This window comes from Lampetra planeri, chromosome 5, assembly GCF_965212315.1.
Source record: "Lampetra planeri chromosome 5, kcLamPlan1.2.h2, whole genome shotgun sequence".
Classification (NCBI taxonomy): domain Eukaryota; kingdom Metazoa; phylum Chordata; class Hyperoartia; order Petromyzontiformes; family Petromyzontidae; genus Lampetra; species Lampetra planeri.
The window spans coordinates 504,087-520,883 of NC_136111.1; the positions used below are offsets into that span (position 1 = coordinate 504,087).

Consider the following 16,797-nt stretch of genomic DNA (forward strand, 5'->3'; position numbering starts at 1 on the left):
AGAGTGCACCAGCCCCCCCCCCCTCTCACACGCGTGTGGATAAGAGAGTGGACACTGCCGGGGGGGACAGCTATCAAGAGTTGTGAAGAGCCACCACGAACCGAACAACATTCCTATCTTAGAGACAAAGTATCTCGAACTAACACGAAGGCTTTCACGACCAATATCATCATAATAAGGGTGTTTGGGTTAGATTGCGTAACCCCAACACCTTTATTATGGATGGACTCTAAACTGTCCGGCTAGTGGGCTGGAGGAGACGTCCTCACTATGATGGCCGGAGGTCGAGACTCGCTGCGGAGTGGCAGCCAAAGGCGGGAAAGCGTCCTCGAGAACGCCCTCCACGGAGGTCTCGGCATGATATCAGAGCCCGTGTGTAAATGCAAGATCGTTATGCTGCAGGACTGTCATAAATAGCGACCGCTTGTTATAAGGCCTTCATCAAGCAGTGGGCAGATCATCGCCTCGTGGTGGTGATGACGAGCCATTCACCTGCGCGCTGCTGGCGGTGCTTGTGTTGATTGACAGCTTCAAGGCCACGCCTCCTCCTCGCCTGCTCGGCCCGCCCGCCCGCACTGCCCCCGCCCCCACCCCATCCACCCCGCCCCCTCGGCTCAGATGCGACCAATGGGAGACGAGGCCTGAGGTGAGTCACGCCCCCTTCTCCCCGAGTTCCCCCCCCACTCCGCCCCCCCCCTCCCCCGCGTGCCGCGCGCGCGCTCTGCTGGGGGTCGCGTGGCGCTCGCCACTCGCTCAGAGCGCGAGCCGCTGCTGCTGCTGCTGCTGCTCTACCGCTGCCGTTACTGCTGCTGCGGCTACCGCTGCTGCTGCTGCCTCTACCGCTGTCGCTGCCGCTGCTGCTGCTGCTCCACGTGCGGCGCGGTGGGACTCACGGCGGCGGAGGCGCGCGCGCGGTCACAGCTGATCATGGTAAAGTAAGTAACTGTACCGCTCCGCGTGCGGCGCTCCACGTGGGAACCGCGTGCGGTTGACACTCGAGCCCCCTCGCTTCATCATTCGAGGCTCGCCTCTGCCACACGCAGCCGCCGCTAGATTGTTTGAGACGTCGCGTTGGCAATGGCGAGTTAAGAAAGCTACGTTGCGGCTTGGACAGGGTCATCATCGCTCCATGGCTAGACGCGGTTGATGATGGTCGGTGGTCGAGACGAGCAACAGGAGAGAACGCGCACGAGAGGATGTCCGTCGCAGCGACGGAGCGATTGAATGAGATGTTGTGCAGGATACTGCACAGAAGAGACTCACGCATTAGTTGAGAATCGCGCGCGTGTTGGTTTGGTATTGTGGTAGGGTCCGTCTTCATCCTCAGCGGTAGCAGCAGCGGGTCAGATTGGGAGAGTGAGCCCCCGCCCATAGGAATGTGGAATTGACACCGCTGCGCTCAGCGCTGATATAACGGACGTGAGCGCCGCACTTCTGCGCGTGCGAGCAGCGAGTGGCTGGCTGGGGTGGGGGCTGTGCTGCTGCTGATCCGTGCGCGCGCGGTGTTGTCAGCGCGATCAACGCGTGTTCCCTAGATGTGCAAGCCTTTTTAGCCATACTTCACCATGCTGGTCAATGCGGGTTGGTGAATGGGGTGCCCAAAACTGGTTCAGATGTCACCCGCTGCTGATGTTAGCCGTGGCCTGGAACCGAACTCAGATTAACGGGTGAATCGTGTAATGCGTTAACCACTGCGCCACCGCTCCTCCCAATGTATCACTGTCACGGTATGTTTGGAACAATGACGTACAGATGCAGTGTTGACTCATACTGCTAAGTACCAATACTGCATAGTAGACGTCGTATGCCTACCCCTGCAATCTAAAATTAGTAAATTAAAGTGATTTGACACACTTCACCTCGAATTGTTTTGGATGGTGATGTGTCATGAGACATTTCGCTGTTTGAGTCGTGAAGTTTTGAGTGATTTAGTTTTGCACGGGCAGTGTGTGTGCATTATAATTGTTTATTGATTTATTTTCTCAGTTACTCCATGTATCACTGTACTTGTGTTTTTTTTCGAACATACTCTCAACACAAAGATGTAAGTGTGGCGATTGCGTTGTTGAGCAAAGATGTAAATACAGACCATGCTCAGCACATCACAGCGCAGTACTGTCTCTAGCGAGCACACAGAATGCCCAACGCTCACAATCATCTTGATCCTACAATTGCCCAACTCCGATCCGTTTTATTTTCGTGTCATTTACTTGTGGCAAACGTTGCAATTTTCTTCATCAAGTTCTGCAATCATGCCGTGCAATAAATTGCTCTATATAATGACTGCCATCAGCAAAGATTAGGTGGTTAATACACGTCTTTGTTTATGCTATTTCTGCTGTCCAATATTCATAAATACACATTTTCCCTTTGGATTGAGAATAACTTTGGCCAGAGCGATTTCCTTGGGTTAACTCACTTTGTCAATACAATCTCAGTGCAGTTTTCCCATCCTTAGAAAGGTTTTTATGTAGGCCTTGGCATTGCAGAGTTTTGGATGACTTAATGAGTTACCACTGAGTGAAATGCATTATTCTACCACCTCCGTGTATACTCTCCATCAGATAAGAGTATGAAACAAATGGATGTGAAATACCAGACGTATATTACCTGTTGCATGACTATGTACTACACATACCTGTAAACTTGTAAACTGTTCTGTGTTAACTTGACGTTATGAACAGCATTGTGTCAACTTGACGTGAACACAATGCTGTTCATATACACAATATTTTGGAAATACAACAAAATTGTATACTCAGATGTGTACTTCAAAATGTAATTTTCATAGGTTTCATATAGTGCTTTTATCACAGGCTATACTATTGCTATGAATGTAATATTAAAATAGCTAAATCACTCCGTTTGGAATTCTGGTTAGATGACGTGTACCCCAGATACGCTACTCGCGGCTGGGCAGCATAGATACAGAATTGTGAATGTGAGTGTTGTTGTGGAGATCGCATTCGCCCTCTTCTTCAAAACCATCTCTCGGCAGATGCACGTTATGCTCCTGAGACCACGGTTTAGCATCGTCATTAACACATCCATCTACCGCAGTGACCACTCACCCTCCCCTCGTATCGGCTTCCCCTCTTTTGCAAGATCGTGGCGAAGTGCAGTCGCATTTATTAATAGCAACTTGCAAAGCTGGTTTTAAAACTTTTTCCAATTGCTTGTTGCTTTCCCACATGCACCGTGAGTAATGTTACAGGAAGTGTTTCTATGGCAGTAGGTGCGTGAGTTCATGACAAAGTTATGTCCTGAGAGCACAACGCAATTGCTGATGTGAGGTTTACAGAGTTGGGTGACTTTATAATCTCGCATAACCCGCACAATGGACTGATTTTAATCGCGCCTTTATATAATTGGTTTCTTAATTTTTAAAATAACGATTAAACCCCGGAGACTTACCGCCCAGTGGCATGGTGGTACAATGCATGGCTTGCTTTACCAAGCACTTCCGAAAGTACAGTCGTGTAAAATTGCAGTCGGGGTGATTGTTTATTCTGATGAGCGTCATCAGTCCAAAGTTTTTGGAAACTCATCACCGATTGGCTACGATCGGTGGTGAGGAATACATCCGCACAGGAGCAGTGGGCAGAATTTTTTTAGATTTATTTTTTAAAAGGCAAGTCCACCCTTGTTTATACGGTAAAGCATCATCATGGTCATATTGGGCCAAGTCATGCCATGTGAGGAAATTCAGTGAATGTTTTGAAGGTATCGTGGCAATTGAAACAGAGCGATGAGTGTATGTGGCTGCCCTGTGTGTGTGTGGAGACAGGTATATGATGTGTGTGTGTGTGGAGACAGGTATATGATGTGTGTGTGTGTGTGGAGACAGGTATATGATGTGTGTGTGTGTGGAGACAGGTATATGATGTGTGTGTGTGTGTGTGGAGACAGGTATATGATGTGTGTGTGTGTGGAGACAGGTATATGATGTGTGTGTGTGTGGAGACAGGTATATGATGTGTGTGTGTGTGGAGACAGGTATATGATGTGTGTGTGTGTGTGGAGACAGGTATATGATGTGTGTGTGTGTGTGGAGACAGGTATATGATGTGCATTTCAGCAGTCATACGCGGGTGACTTCGACACAGGATTTCACTTCACCTGGCCTTTTAATCCACGGCCCTACAGCCCACATAAAGGGAAGACTTATAATTAATCATCATATGTTTTCTTTTTATCCGTACCCATTTCCGTGAGTTAGACCACGAAGTAATGAAGTAAATGAGCACATCAATGAGTTACACTTCACTTGCACTGAGGATTTAGGTATAGCTCAGGTTTTGGGAGTCACCCAAATATATCTGAAAATACAGATAATTTCCCAAAGTGACTCAGAGGCATAACTGTTCCTCAGAACCGGAGTGTATTGTTAATGCAAGATAACTAACACGACGTGAAGAGACGTCCCTCTGATGAAGTTGAGTCTTAACCACTGTACAGTGTGTTGAAGTATGCCCAAATAACCAACAGGACCCGCACGCAATGGGGAGACCCTCACCCAGCGGTACTTTGACACAAGGGCTGTGCGTGTACAGGCGAGGGAGGGCATTGCTACAATGCAGGCACTATGGTGGTGGTGGTGGTGATGATGTGGTGGATGATTACAAGATGGGTCGGTGCCCGCCACTCACCTGGGGAGAGAGAGCACCTGGCTCACACTTGGGAAGTTGCAAGTTCAACACCCTGCGTTGGATGTGAGGGGTAGTCAACCTCGTCGATCGTTTCTCTAGGGGTCGATTATTTTTGTACCACTTTGTGAGAAGTCAAGGGTGGCCGTCCTATAAATAGACCTGGGCCCCACCCTGAGAATGTGGAATTTCCACCATCATATTAATGCCACCAACGGAGATGAATGCCGTATAATTTCCCATTTTATTAGGCAGACACTCCTTTTAAGTGACGGTGAGCAGTTACCTACAGTTTGTATTATTCAGTCCACCGAGGAAGCACTTGGAAAGTTTCTCCGATTACTTGTCTTTTATCAGTATTAACATTGCTTACTTAACGTAGTCCACTCTGTGAGTACGTGTTTACAAATGCATATTTCCTCTTACAGTATGACAATTCGTCATTTATCTTACACGATATTGAGCGTGAATGTCACGTAACGATGTGGAAGAGAGGGGCCGTGTGCACAGTGCTCTTAGTGTGGTGCGGATTAACAATTACCACCCCACCGCGGTGAGCGTGTTTGTAGAATGCATCAGCCCTCTCTTTCCTGCTTTCTTATTATAGTCATGATTACACAATGGGCAAAGACACCATTGTCTTTTGACCAAATAGAAAACCAGATAGTGTACAATATTTTGTGTGTGTGTGTACATGTCTTAGTCATCTGTTTCAGACACGGTAGAAACAGAACAGTTTTGTACGGAGTTAACTGCAAATGAGTTCATGTTAAATTCACGCAAACCACTTGAAAAAAATATGTCAATGTTCAGATTAGCTCGAGTGATGCTGAGAAATATTCCGTCGTAAGTCTTGCAGTAACAACCTCGTTCCTTCATGATAAGCGTGATATAAATAATTTAAATTATACGGTGCGTTTTTGATCTGTTCAAACATGCAGCAGCAGGAGCAGTTACTGAAAGGATAATGCTTGCAAATTAAATTTGATTCATGTTGTGGGAAAAAAAGGATGTCATTCCAGTACTTCGCACACGTTTAAAGAGACCTGATGAGGCTTGGAATGAAGTGATTAACCCAAATTTTGAACTGCGAGTTTTACGGTTCAGTGCAGCCGTAGAAGGCGGCTCTGTTCGAACCTCTCCTCTCTGCCGCTGAAGCAGCCGCGATAAATCTGCACGGCAGCCGCGAGCGTGCGGGCCGTGGACGCGGTGGCACGCCGGGGGCGCCACCGTCGCTCGTTGCAGAGGTTCGCGGTTCGAATCCAAGAAGCCGCCCTGGTTATTACTGCGGTCTGTGTATATAAACCCTAAAAATACTACGCGCCGTCTGCAACGCGGTGGACGTAAAAAGATCCCGTGACATCGTTGGCAAGAGTAGACCATTGTGTGCCGGTGTTGCGGTCCGAATTTGCAATTTTTGAAAAATATTAACCGGTAAATTTCTGAGTCATCGCTCACTACAAATAGTTGTAGACCCTCCTGAACAAGACTCATGGGACTCGGTGAGGCATTCCTGGGCAAACAATCGGAACAATAACAATAATAATAACAACGTTCCTTACGTTGAGCATCGCAACCTCGATAACCGCACATTCTCTGCTGGCGACTCTGGCACGCACCGCAGCGCTTAAAATATGTGTACCAGCTTCTTCTTGGCGCTCATTAAGCGAGACCCTGTCACGTTGGGGCACGCGTTTTGCGCTGGATCTTATTGCGGTTTTCTTGCCAGCCTTACCCCGCTCGTCACGGCACAGGGCACACGGGGGGGGGGGGGGGGTGCTCAGAGGCATGGCGCGGTGGTGGTGGTGGTGGATGGCGGTAGCTGGATAATGTTGAAAGCAGAGGGATATGTGCACAGCTGGGAGATGGAGGCTGGCTTGGGATGGTGCGCCGTGGGGAGATGGAAAGAAGCTCGAGGCAAACGACGTCATTCGTAGAGCCCCCCCCCCCCCCAGAGCGAGCGATGTGCGCAGAGGGGCGAGGTGAGTCGGAGCACGACCGTTACCCGAGTCGGCGGCGCTTCTCCACGACAAGCGCTAACAAAACCAGTGGGACCGCGTGGGTCAGGAGAACACGCGCGCGCGTGTGCGCGCGCGTGTGAACGCGTGATTGTGTGCATGTGTGTTAAATTGTGTGCAGTTCCTGTGAGCCGTAGCGTTGTGGGGGTGGAGGGTGAGGCAGGTATTCGTTGTGTCGCGCTTGTCGGCAGGAAGGCAGAGTGTGCCTGTGTGTCTGTGTGTGTGTCTGTGTGTGTGTGTCTCTGTGTGTGTGTGTCTGTGTGTGTGTGTGTGTCTGTGTGTGTGTGTGTCTGTGTGTGTCTGTGTGTGTGTGTGTGTTTGTCTGTGTGTATGTGTGTCTGTGTGTGTCTGTGGGTGTGTGGGTGTCTGTGTGTGTGTGTCTGTGTGTGTGTCTGTGTGTGTCTGTGTGTGTGTGTGTGTCTGTGTGTGTGTGGGTGTCTGTGTGTGTGTCTGTGTTTGTGTCTGTGTGTGTGTCACAGCACTGACCCCGATGCCCCTACAGTGGCGAGCCGTGTGACTTGAGGGGCTCTGTGAGCCCCCCCCACCTCCATCCCTCCCTCTCTCCCCCGCCACCTCCCCCCTCCCTCCACCACGCCACCCCCACACGCGCGCCGCACCAGCGCCGAGATGTGCAGCTGTCGTTTCGTGCAGAAGCTTCAGCGCCCGTGCCGTTCTCGATTGGAGCTGCGCTTTTTTTATTTCCTCGTCCGCGAGTTCGCCGTCGGCTGCGAACATGTTTAGTGGTAAGTCCCCGTTACGTCGCCAAGGGTCCGAATGCTCTCGTGTCCACGTCGGGGGGGGGGGGGGGGCATCTGCCGTGGGGTTCTGCGGTTGCTGATGAGAGTGTCTTGCCGAAGGCTGCAACCACGGTTGTGTGTCACTTGTGCGGACTTTGTTTCGGGCGATGATTTGTTGCGTCTGGGGGGAAAAGACTTTGTCACGTCCATGTCTGCGATCCTCAGGTGACGGCGCATACACTGGTAATGTGATCGTCCGGAACTTCACGGAATTAGAGAACAGTTTGGTTAAGTTTAAGCGGCCGGCGAGGTAGCCCCATGTCTGGTAAAGTCATCAGCGCCGGCTAATAATACATCACGACGGCATGGCAAGGCTTGTCGTGAGACGTGCTTGTGTTTGCACGTGTTAATCTGTGGGGGCGTGTGTGTGTGTGTGCGGAGAGGGCTGAAGCGTGTCTTAAGGTTGTGGTTTTTCCGACGTGTTTTATTGTTTTATTAACTGCCAGGAACATTTTGATTTGTCGTTCACATTAAAACACCTTCCACGTTGAATAAGAGCCGATTGCGCTGTGTTTGCTGTGTGATCAGAGCTTGCGAGGAAGGCGACAATGCGAGTTCGCTCGCTTAATTTTGGGTAGCGAGTCTTAGTAAAGGTACGATGGGGTGTATTTTTAACATCCTTTCCTTAATTATATTACAGGAGCCCAGAATGCAAAATGAGTTAGGCAGAAGAACCATATGTTCCAGATGTCTAATTCCATTCTCTGAAATTGTGATTTAATTTAAGAACAATAATCCATGGTGACCTAGAGAATGTACAGTTGTGATCAGTGTCTTTGGGGGGGTTTTGGCAGTAAATGGCCCTTCTAAATAAGCGGTTGTTGTGTGTCCTCCAGGCCCTCTGCTTTCTTCCCACTTGCAAAATGTACGGTAATAGCAATGACAGTCTTTGCGTTATACCCAGGACACCCTTGCAAATGACATTTTCATCTCAAGGAAATATCCAGGTAAACTATATCAAGACGTCAGTGAACTTAAAATAGCCTTAATTTACAGAGCATCTAAATGGGGAGTCGTGGTGCAGTGGTTAGCACGCTACATGATGGAACCAGTGATCTGGGTTCGAATCCGGGCCATGGCTAACATGAGTGGTGAGTAATATCTGATCCTGCGCAGGGTCCCGCCACCCTTCATCAACCTGCAATGACCAGTCTGTGATGTATGGTCCGCAAACCCCATGACTGAAATTGCATGAAGAGACTTTATCCAGGAGTGATATTGACAAATGGCTGTGGATTTGTAAAGCAACTATAGCCGTGGCCGATTGTATTGGAGGCATTTATTGCTGAGGATAGTCTTGGGCAAGGGGATTGAGTCGGCAATCTTGGCATGGACACATCGCACCCACAGTGTGCATCGTGTCCAGCCACTGGCGCCTGTAACAGTCTGGATGCTCTCCCAACGAGCGAATCGTGGTGAGTGTGAGTTGGTGTGGAGCGTGGTGAGTGTGAGTTGGTGTGGAGCGTGGTGAGTCTGTGTTGTTGTGATGCGTGGTGAGTGTGAGTTGATGTGGAGCGTGGTGAGTGTGAGTTGGTGTGGAGCGTGGTGAGTGTGAGTTGGTGTGGAGCGTGGTGAGTGTGAGTTGGTGTGAGGCGTGGTGAGTGTGAGTTGGTGTGAGGCGTGGTGAGTGTGAGTTGGTGTGGAGCGTGGTGAGTGTGAGTTGGTGTGAGGCGTGGTGAGTGTGAGTTGATGTGGAGCGTGGTGAGTGTGAGTTGATGTGGAGCGTGGTGAGTGTGAGTTGGTGTGGAGCGTGGTGAGTGTGAGTTGGTGTGGAGCGTGGTGAGTGTGAGTTGGTGTGGAGCGTGGTGAGTGTGAGTTGGTGTGGTGAGTGTGAGTTGGTGTGGAGCGTGGTGAGTGTGAGTTGGTGTGGAGCGTGGTGAGTGTGAGTTGATGTGGAGCGTGGTGAGTGTGAGTTGGTGTGGTGAGTGTGAGTTGGTGTGGAGCGTGGTGAGTGTGAGTTGGTGTGGAGCGTGGTGAGTGTGAGTTGGTGTGGAGCGTGGTGAGTGTGAGTTGATGTGGAGCGTGGTGAGTGTGAGTTGGGGTGGAGCGTGGTGAGTGTGAGTTGGTGTGGAGCGTGGCGAGTGTGAGTTGGTGTGGAGCGTGGTGAGTGTGAGTTGATGTGGAGCGTGGTGAGTCTGAGTTGATGTGGAGCATGGTGAGTGTGAGTTGGGGTGGAGCGTGGTGAGTGTGAGTTGGTGTGGAGTGTGGTGAGTGTGAGTTGATGTGAGGCGTGGTGAGTGTGAGTTGGTGTGGAGCGTGGTGAGTGTGAGTTGATGTGGAGCGTGGTGAGTGTGAGTTGATGTGGAACGTGGTGAGTGTGAGTTGGTGTGGAGCGTGGCGAGTGTGAGTTGGTGTGGAGCGTGGTGAGTGTGAGTTGATGTGGAGCGTGGTGAGTGTGAGTTGACGTGGAGCGTGGTGAGTGTGAGTTGGTGTGGAGCGTGGTGAGTGTGAGTTGACGTGGAGCGTGGTGAGTGTGAGTTGATATGAGGCGAGCTCGATGAAGGTCGCTGTGCACGCAGCGACAGAGCGGAGAGTGTCCGGGCCCTCTGCGAGTGCGAGGAGGGGTGCGACTTCGCACGGCCACCAAGGTTGGCTGGGATCTGGTGCAAACTCTCCAGCGCGGATCGCGGCGGTGACTCACCCAGGGGAGCGTGAGAGAGTTTATGAAGCCGGCCTCGGAGGTGGCTTTCCCCGGCCTGTGATGTGGCCTGCGATGTGGTCTCTGATGTGGTGGTGTGGCTGTTGAGGACAAAACAATAAAATGTGACGCCTCTGCCGTTCAATCGGCGTAAATTTAACGGCGTCTCTATGATGCCTTGCTACAAAAGAAGTGTCCGCATTTTGTGATGTTCCAGATCGGGGAATATCTAGCTTCCATTGTCACAGTGTCAAGTTACTCATACACCTTGGAATGTGTGCGTGACTGAGTTGGAATCTTTTTGATAAGTTCAGAAATAGAGAAAAGAGTGATTTTACAAAGAGTGATTTTACAGCATTGAGGCGGTGCTCCTCTCCTGTTCACAGCCCCGAGCGAGTGGGGGAAATTCCACTTTCGTATGGCAGGGGCGAGTTCACCTGTAGACAACCACCGTCAATAATATGTTAAATTTTTTTAAAGGCATTTTACAATGTTTTTTTTTATTCTTGTCGCACGGTTAGACAAACAGCTTGTTATAATTATTAAAGTGGTTGTGGAAGTGAGGCTACTTAACAAAAAAAAAGTTACACGTCATCTTCCACTGTGTTTAATGGCCATGCCCTTGACTTGTTTCCACTTAGTTTAGCTTGAAGAGATGCACGTTGGGCCGTCCCTCCCCGAGCATGGCAGGGCTGGCGAGGAGGAAATGTTTAAGATGGTGCGCAGCGAACGCCGAGCGCTGGGCTGTCTGGAGTCTAACCGCAGCGCGCCTCCCAGTACCCCCCTCGCCCCCCTCGCCTGCCATGATTTCCTCCGCGAGTCGCTGTTGGGAGCTCTCGGGCAAGGCGCCGGGGCCCCTCAAATCCCCACCGCATTAGCTGCCCATCTGTCACGGCGGTGCCGCGAGGGTTAGCGGTTCAACGAGACTCCCCCGTCCCTTCACCCTTGCTAACCCGTCATTCCAACCCCCCCCCCCCCCCGTTCGTACGCTCGTACTACGCTCTTACATACGTACATACGCGTGCGTAACCTCGCGCGCGGGGCGTACCGGCGCACGTACAAATGCGCAGGCGCTCCCGCATGCTCCCGCACGCTCCCGCACGCTCCCGCACGCTCCCGCACGCTCCCGCACGCTCCCGCACGCTCCCGCACGCTCCCGCACGCGGCACAAGAGCGTAGTTCTGCTCGCTCGCAAGTGGCACGTACTCTTGGCAAGCACAATGCAAGCATGTGCTCGCTCGTGAGCGTTCGACTTGTGTATCGCTCGCCCGCACGTGCTAGCCTGCCCCCGCTCTTAATCCACAACTACACCGCGGGCTTATTGACACGCGCGGTGCCCGTATAAATTTACCACAAAACCTGGTCATGTGTGGTCATCCCAGAGCCATCCCCTGCATCAGTAAACCACTGTTATTTTTATTGTTTTTTTTTATCAAAACAAGAACATGTTTAAGGCAAACAAGTCTTTCTTGTGAATTTCGACTGCCACATTTTGCCCTGACATATTGCACAAACTCTCCTGCCTAGAAACTCAACTGCCTCTACTCACTGTCTCAATTAAGTTGATCCACCTCTCGTGACACGTTGACACGTCAGTTTGGAGATTGCTTCGGCTGGCCACTCGTCCTCCTGTTTGGGCGCCGTCTGTTTTTGGTTTCGTCGCAGTGGACAATCCCAAGGTGGCCACGTTGAAGTCTCCAGAGAAGCGATCTGGGTGAACCGTGGTAATTCTTCCGTGGACACCATGTTGGGCAAGGCTTTAGTGGGAGGGCTTCACGATGTATGACTTAAGGACGGCAGTGAAGGATAGCAAAAAGAGAACAATGCAGACTTTGCTATCTATATGTGCGCGTACTATAACATGGAGTGAAGTTCCAAAGCAGTCATTGGCCGTGATCTATCCCCTGCTGCATCAGAGCGTCTCCACAGTTGTCGCCGCAGCCCACGGCTTTGTGCTGCCACAAGCCGCCTGGCCACGAGAGCGGATCACGTCGCTCCATCTCCACGGTGGCCGTACTCACAGTCTCGTCCATTGGGCATCGTCGCTGCCAGCGATTTGTGCTGCCCAAGCCCACTGACTTTTTGGGAGAATATCCGTAATGTCTCTCGCATTGTTTACCCCTTGGTGATACTGCTACAGGGAATACGTGGTACGCAATTGATTGGTATCTTTTTGATGGATGCACGTTACGAGTGACATTAGTTTAAGATGTGGCTTTAACTTTATGCTGAACTAAAACTTTTACCTTTAAATAAAAATGCCGCTGCTGAGCACAATCAGAAGCAGAGAGTTCCCGCCCCAGATATTTTCCCAGCGTGATTTTGACTGCCGAGCCGCAGCACGCAGAGGCTGCACGGCCATCGTCGGGGCTTCGTCAGGTCCACAGTCTGTGTGCACGAATGATAACAGTGGTGAGTTATCGAACTGATTGTGTAAGATTACTGCGGTATCGTCTGATTGTGAGTGTCTCATAGGTTTGTTCGCACAAAGGCTCCACTCTAAACAGCGTGCTAATCACAACTTGAAAAGACCATGGAGCGACTTGGCTCTTTGTGAAGCTGAACGAGCAGCCGAATTTGCAGCGCCACGAGAGCCGTGAGCATCGTGAGCACCAGAGCACCGTGAGCACTGCTTGTTAAGTGTGTGTCGCTTGCCTCTTTCCTCTGTCTTCACATCGCACGCATGCACACACATACGCTATTCAAATACGTTCATGTACATGCACGCACCACACAAACAACAAACCAACACACTCACGCACACACGAGTACCAAATAAACATGTCACTGCGCTCACATACAAATGAACACCATACCAACACACGAATGGGCGCACAATCACTATACCATTATGTCCACGCACACGTACATACACACATATATATCATGCCAACACATTCATGCACACACACACTCGCACATCCTGAACACTAATGTGTAAACACACGCGCACATATCATTCCCATTATGTTCATGCGCACACACAATCTCCATACTTACACACATACACGGACACCAAACCATTTTGTACACACACACACATCCTGAATGTACACAAACAAACGCACGCACGCACGCGCCCACGCACGCGCCCACGCACGCGCCACGACGACGACGCAGGTGCATGGAGATGCAGGAGTTGGGAAGCCCGACAGGTGCAGTGACGGGACAGCGAGACTCGCCCGACCGCTCTTCGCTTGACGGCGCGGGGGTCTACCTGGCCGCCTCCACACACGACACCAACGGCGGTGAGTGCGCGCGCGTGCGCGTGCGTGCGCTCCGTGTGTACGTGTGTACGTGCGAGTGCGCCGTGTGTGCGTGCGTCGAGGGGAGCAGCGGCTAGCTCCCGCCCTGCACTGTGAACCTGGCGAATCGAGTTTCATACCGGCTCATGGCCAATAGCGGTGACGATGATCTCAAGCGGTCCTGGGCCCTCCCTCAGATGAATCAGCCTTAAATGGGAACCTGGTGCGGTGTGTGAACATCGGCACTTTTGAGACAAAGGCGGTGAGGCGTGATGCTGGCCACCCCACTCTCTCATGCGCCACGATGGCATTCATGGGTGCATTTCGCCAGCAGCACCTTCCCCACCAGCCTGCTGAAGTCTACACGGGGGATCTTTGTCGTTGTTCACAGTAGGAGCAGGGAAAGTGAGCGAAGGCTCGTTAGGGTCTCAGCCCGTGGCTGACAGAGCGAACCGCGGAGCGTGTATGTCGACAGCGAAGCAACGCACGCAGGTTGACTGCCGCTTCAGCGCTCCGACGTGCTTTCGGGTTTGTACCGTGACGTGTGTTGTCCTTCGAAGAAGCTGAAGCTCATGGAATGCACGGAACTGACAAATACATAAGAGACAGTTTAAACGAGTCGGTTAAAAATTTGATGAGAAAAATATCTCGTTTAATTTCCTTGTGAGCCCGACAAGTCTTCAAATTTCTCTGGGAATGAATGATTCCATTCTTTTTTTATGTTCACGGTAATTTATTATCGTTCATTAAAAAGCACAACTTATGTCACACTGTGTACTGCTCAAGACGCTGGTGAATCCAGGCGCAGGAGGTGTCAATGTTGTAGCTGTGCTGCGTGACTACGGCACACCAGTGATAAAGAATTATCTCACTGCTGCAAAGACCCCATTGATTGAGCTCCGTGTGCCTCTCTCGCCCAGTGTCTGTGTGTGTGGGGAGCGGTGGTGTTGTGGTTAGCGCGCTGCGCTACGAACCTAGAGACCCGGGTTCGATTCCCGCTCACGGCCAACACCAGTGACGATTATATATCTGAACCGGTCCTGGGCCTCCCCTAGGTCGACTTAGCCTCAAATGAGTACCTGCTACGATGTGTAAACATCACCACTAGCGAGACAAAGGCGACCGGGCGTGGTGTTGGCCACCCACCCCCTCGTGTGCCGTGCCGGCCTTAATAGGTGCTCACTAACATCACTTGCCCCAACAGTCTGTTAAGGCTATACAGGGGATCTTTGTCTTTGTGGCCCATCTCAATAGTGACTTGAGAACCATCAAGTATTACTCACCATTACCTACGTTTATGAGTTCAGGATTACATATATCTCCCGCATGTTCATGCTTCACTTTGCAGGAATGTGTTTTAGTATTTTCAACAAAGCTTCCTGTACAAACTCTAACCAACAGGGCAAGGTGAATTCATAATATACGCTTCGTTATGTTGAGGTGCGTTGGTTACGTATTGATAGATACAAATGGATGCTTGCAAATTGTACCAAGAGCATGTCGTACAAAACAGAGTACATACTCTTGGGTCTTTCGGTAAAGTCACGTAGATAGGTTCAAAGAAAATAACAAAAAACGACGACGTTTTGATCGCAACACAAGCGGTCGCCAAAGCGGTCGCCTATCTACGTGAATATGAATTCCTGCAGTCATGAAAGCTTTAAGTCAAGATTTAAAACAGAGTACGTTTAGAACCTTTTCCACCAGTCTTTTTTACACCTCCCGGGTAATGTATGTCTGGTGTTTGTGGAGAGACTGAATGGAATAGTAAACCTTCGGTGCTCTCGCACAGCCTCTCATATGCACAGTGAATGCACGAATGGCACTGCCGGGTGATTGCGTCGTACGAGAGATTTGCCCCCCTGTGGTTGTGGTTTGTGGTTTCCCACATTCACTCTGCACAGATCGTTTACTTGGTGGGCTTCTTCGTAGAGTCACATCTCCGCATCTCCACGGGCATGCCACTCACTTCACTTTGGCTTGGTTGGCTGCCACCACCGCCTCCACCACCTCCATGTCACCACCAACTCCACCACCTCCACCACACCACCACCACATCACCTCCACCACCCCATCACAACCACATCACCTCCACATCACCTCCACCACCACCATATCACCTCCACCACACCACCACCATATCACAACCACATCACCACCATATCACCTCCACAACACCACCACCACATCACAACCATATCACCTCCACATCGCCTCCACCACACCTCCACCACCCCCACATCACCACTGCATCACCACCACCAACACCGCCATATCGCACAGACACTTAGCATTCCCCACGGGCGCTGAACCTCGTTCCTGGAAACAAACATTGGTTCTTGTTCTCCTGCCGGCAGTGTCTTTTGGAACCGTGTTACGTAAGCCTCTGCTGTTGTGATGTTTGGTTGCGATATCCGCGCTCCGTAATTATTTTAGGGATTTCAGCTTTCTATCGATCACTTTCGTCCACCAAGATGCGTAAAGATTTTCTTGTGGGATGAAACTCAATAGGTCAGGACCAGCCACCTGATATGCCTCCATTTTTAAATAAATAATGCCCCTTAAAGATTCCGGGAAAACAGCACAGGGACTGCTAGTTAATGCCTTATTAATTAGACGGAAAGTTGGGAATGGCTGCTTGCCTGAACGCCGCACTGATCCCATTAATAAATCACATTTTACGGGAAGCCACCCTCATCAAATTTCAGCAGAGAATCGTTCAAACTACTTTTTAATTAAGCCTCAAAATCGCCAATGCAGCAAAGCAGCGGATAGTGCATCCACCGCTGCTACATTGTGGGTATCCACGGCTTTCCAAAATACGTGACAAAAGATGTTGGCACACATTGGCGCTACGTGTTCTACAACCAGCACTGTGTGCGTTATACACTAAACTAACATTCACCTGCATGTCATCCTTGCGGTACATTTGTGCATCAAGAACGTTTTGCTCCGTGATATAAGAGTAATTCTGCCTGTAGGTTTAACCTTCTGCAGCTGAATCCGCGACCTCATAGCCAGGTCGAGGTGTAAGGCCCTGTGCTGTGTTGTGGGGGTGCACCACGTGCCGCTGCACGTGCTGGGAGCCTCTTGGGACGCTGAGCGCCGCGCAGACGAGAAATTCAGCTCCTGAAGACGCTCCCAGCGAAACGTCGGACATTGTGCCGAACAGCAACATGCGGCACGACTCCCGGAAACGCGGTCTAGAGATACGCGGCAGTTCGGCCGCGAGGACCGGCGCACTGCGGCGTGAGGTCCGGGCACGTAAGCGCTGGCCTCTGCGCTCTGCTGGTTCGTGTTGATCTGGTTTCACTGGGCCCAGCGACTCGAGGTCATGTTGGTCGTAATCAAGGTCGTGTTGGTCGTAATCAAGGTCGTGTATTTGGGTGACTCGTTGTCATGCCGTTCTTATGCCCCATACACTGTGTGGGCAGTTGTGAATGTTAATTTTGC

General features: G+C 50.8%; 1 protein-coding gene across 1 annotated transcript in view; it reads left to right on the forward strand.

Annotated features, from left to right (window-relative positions):
• The first annotated feature begins 792 nt into the window (after positions 1–792).
• The window catches only part of LOC144718606 (protein phosphatase EYA1-like), a 78,145-nt gene continuing 62,140 nt past the window's right edge, over positions 793–16,797 (forward strand). The window contains exons 1-2 of the mRNA XM_078593990.1: positions 793–935; positions 13,220–13,347. Of these exons, the coding sequence (XP_078450116.1) occupies positions 928–935; positions 13,220–13,347 (136 nt within the window). The 5' untranslated portion in view covers positions 793–927. The remainder of the gene's footprint in view (positions 936–13,219; positions 13,348–16,797) is intronic.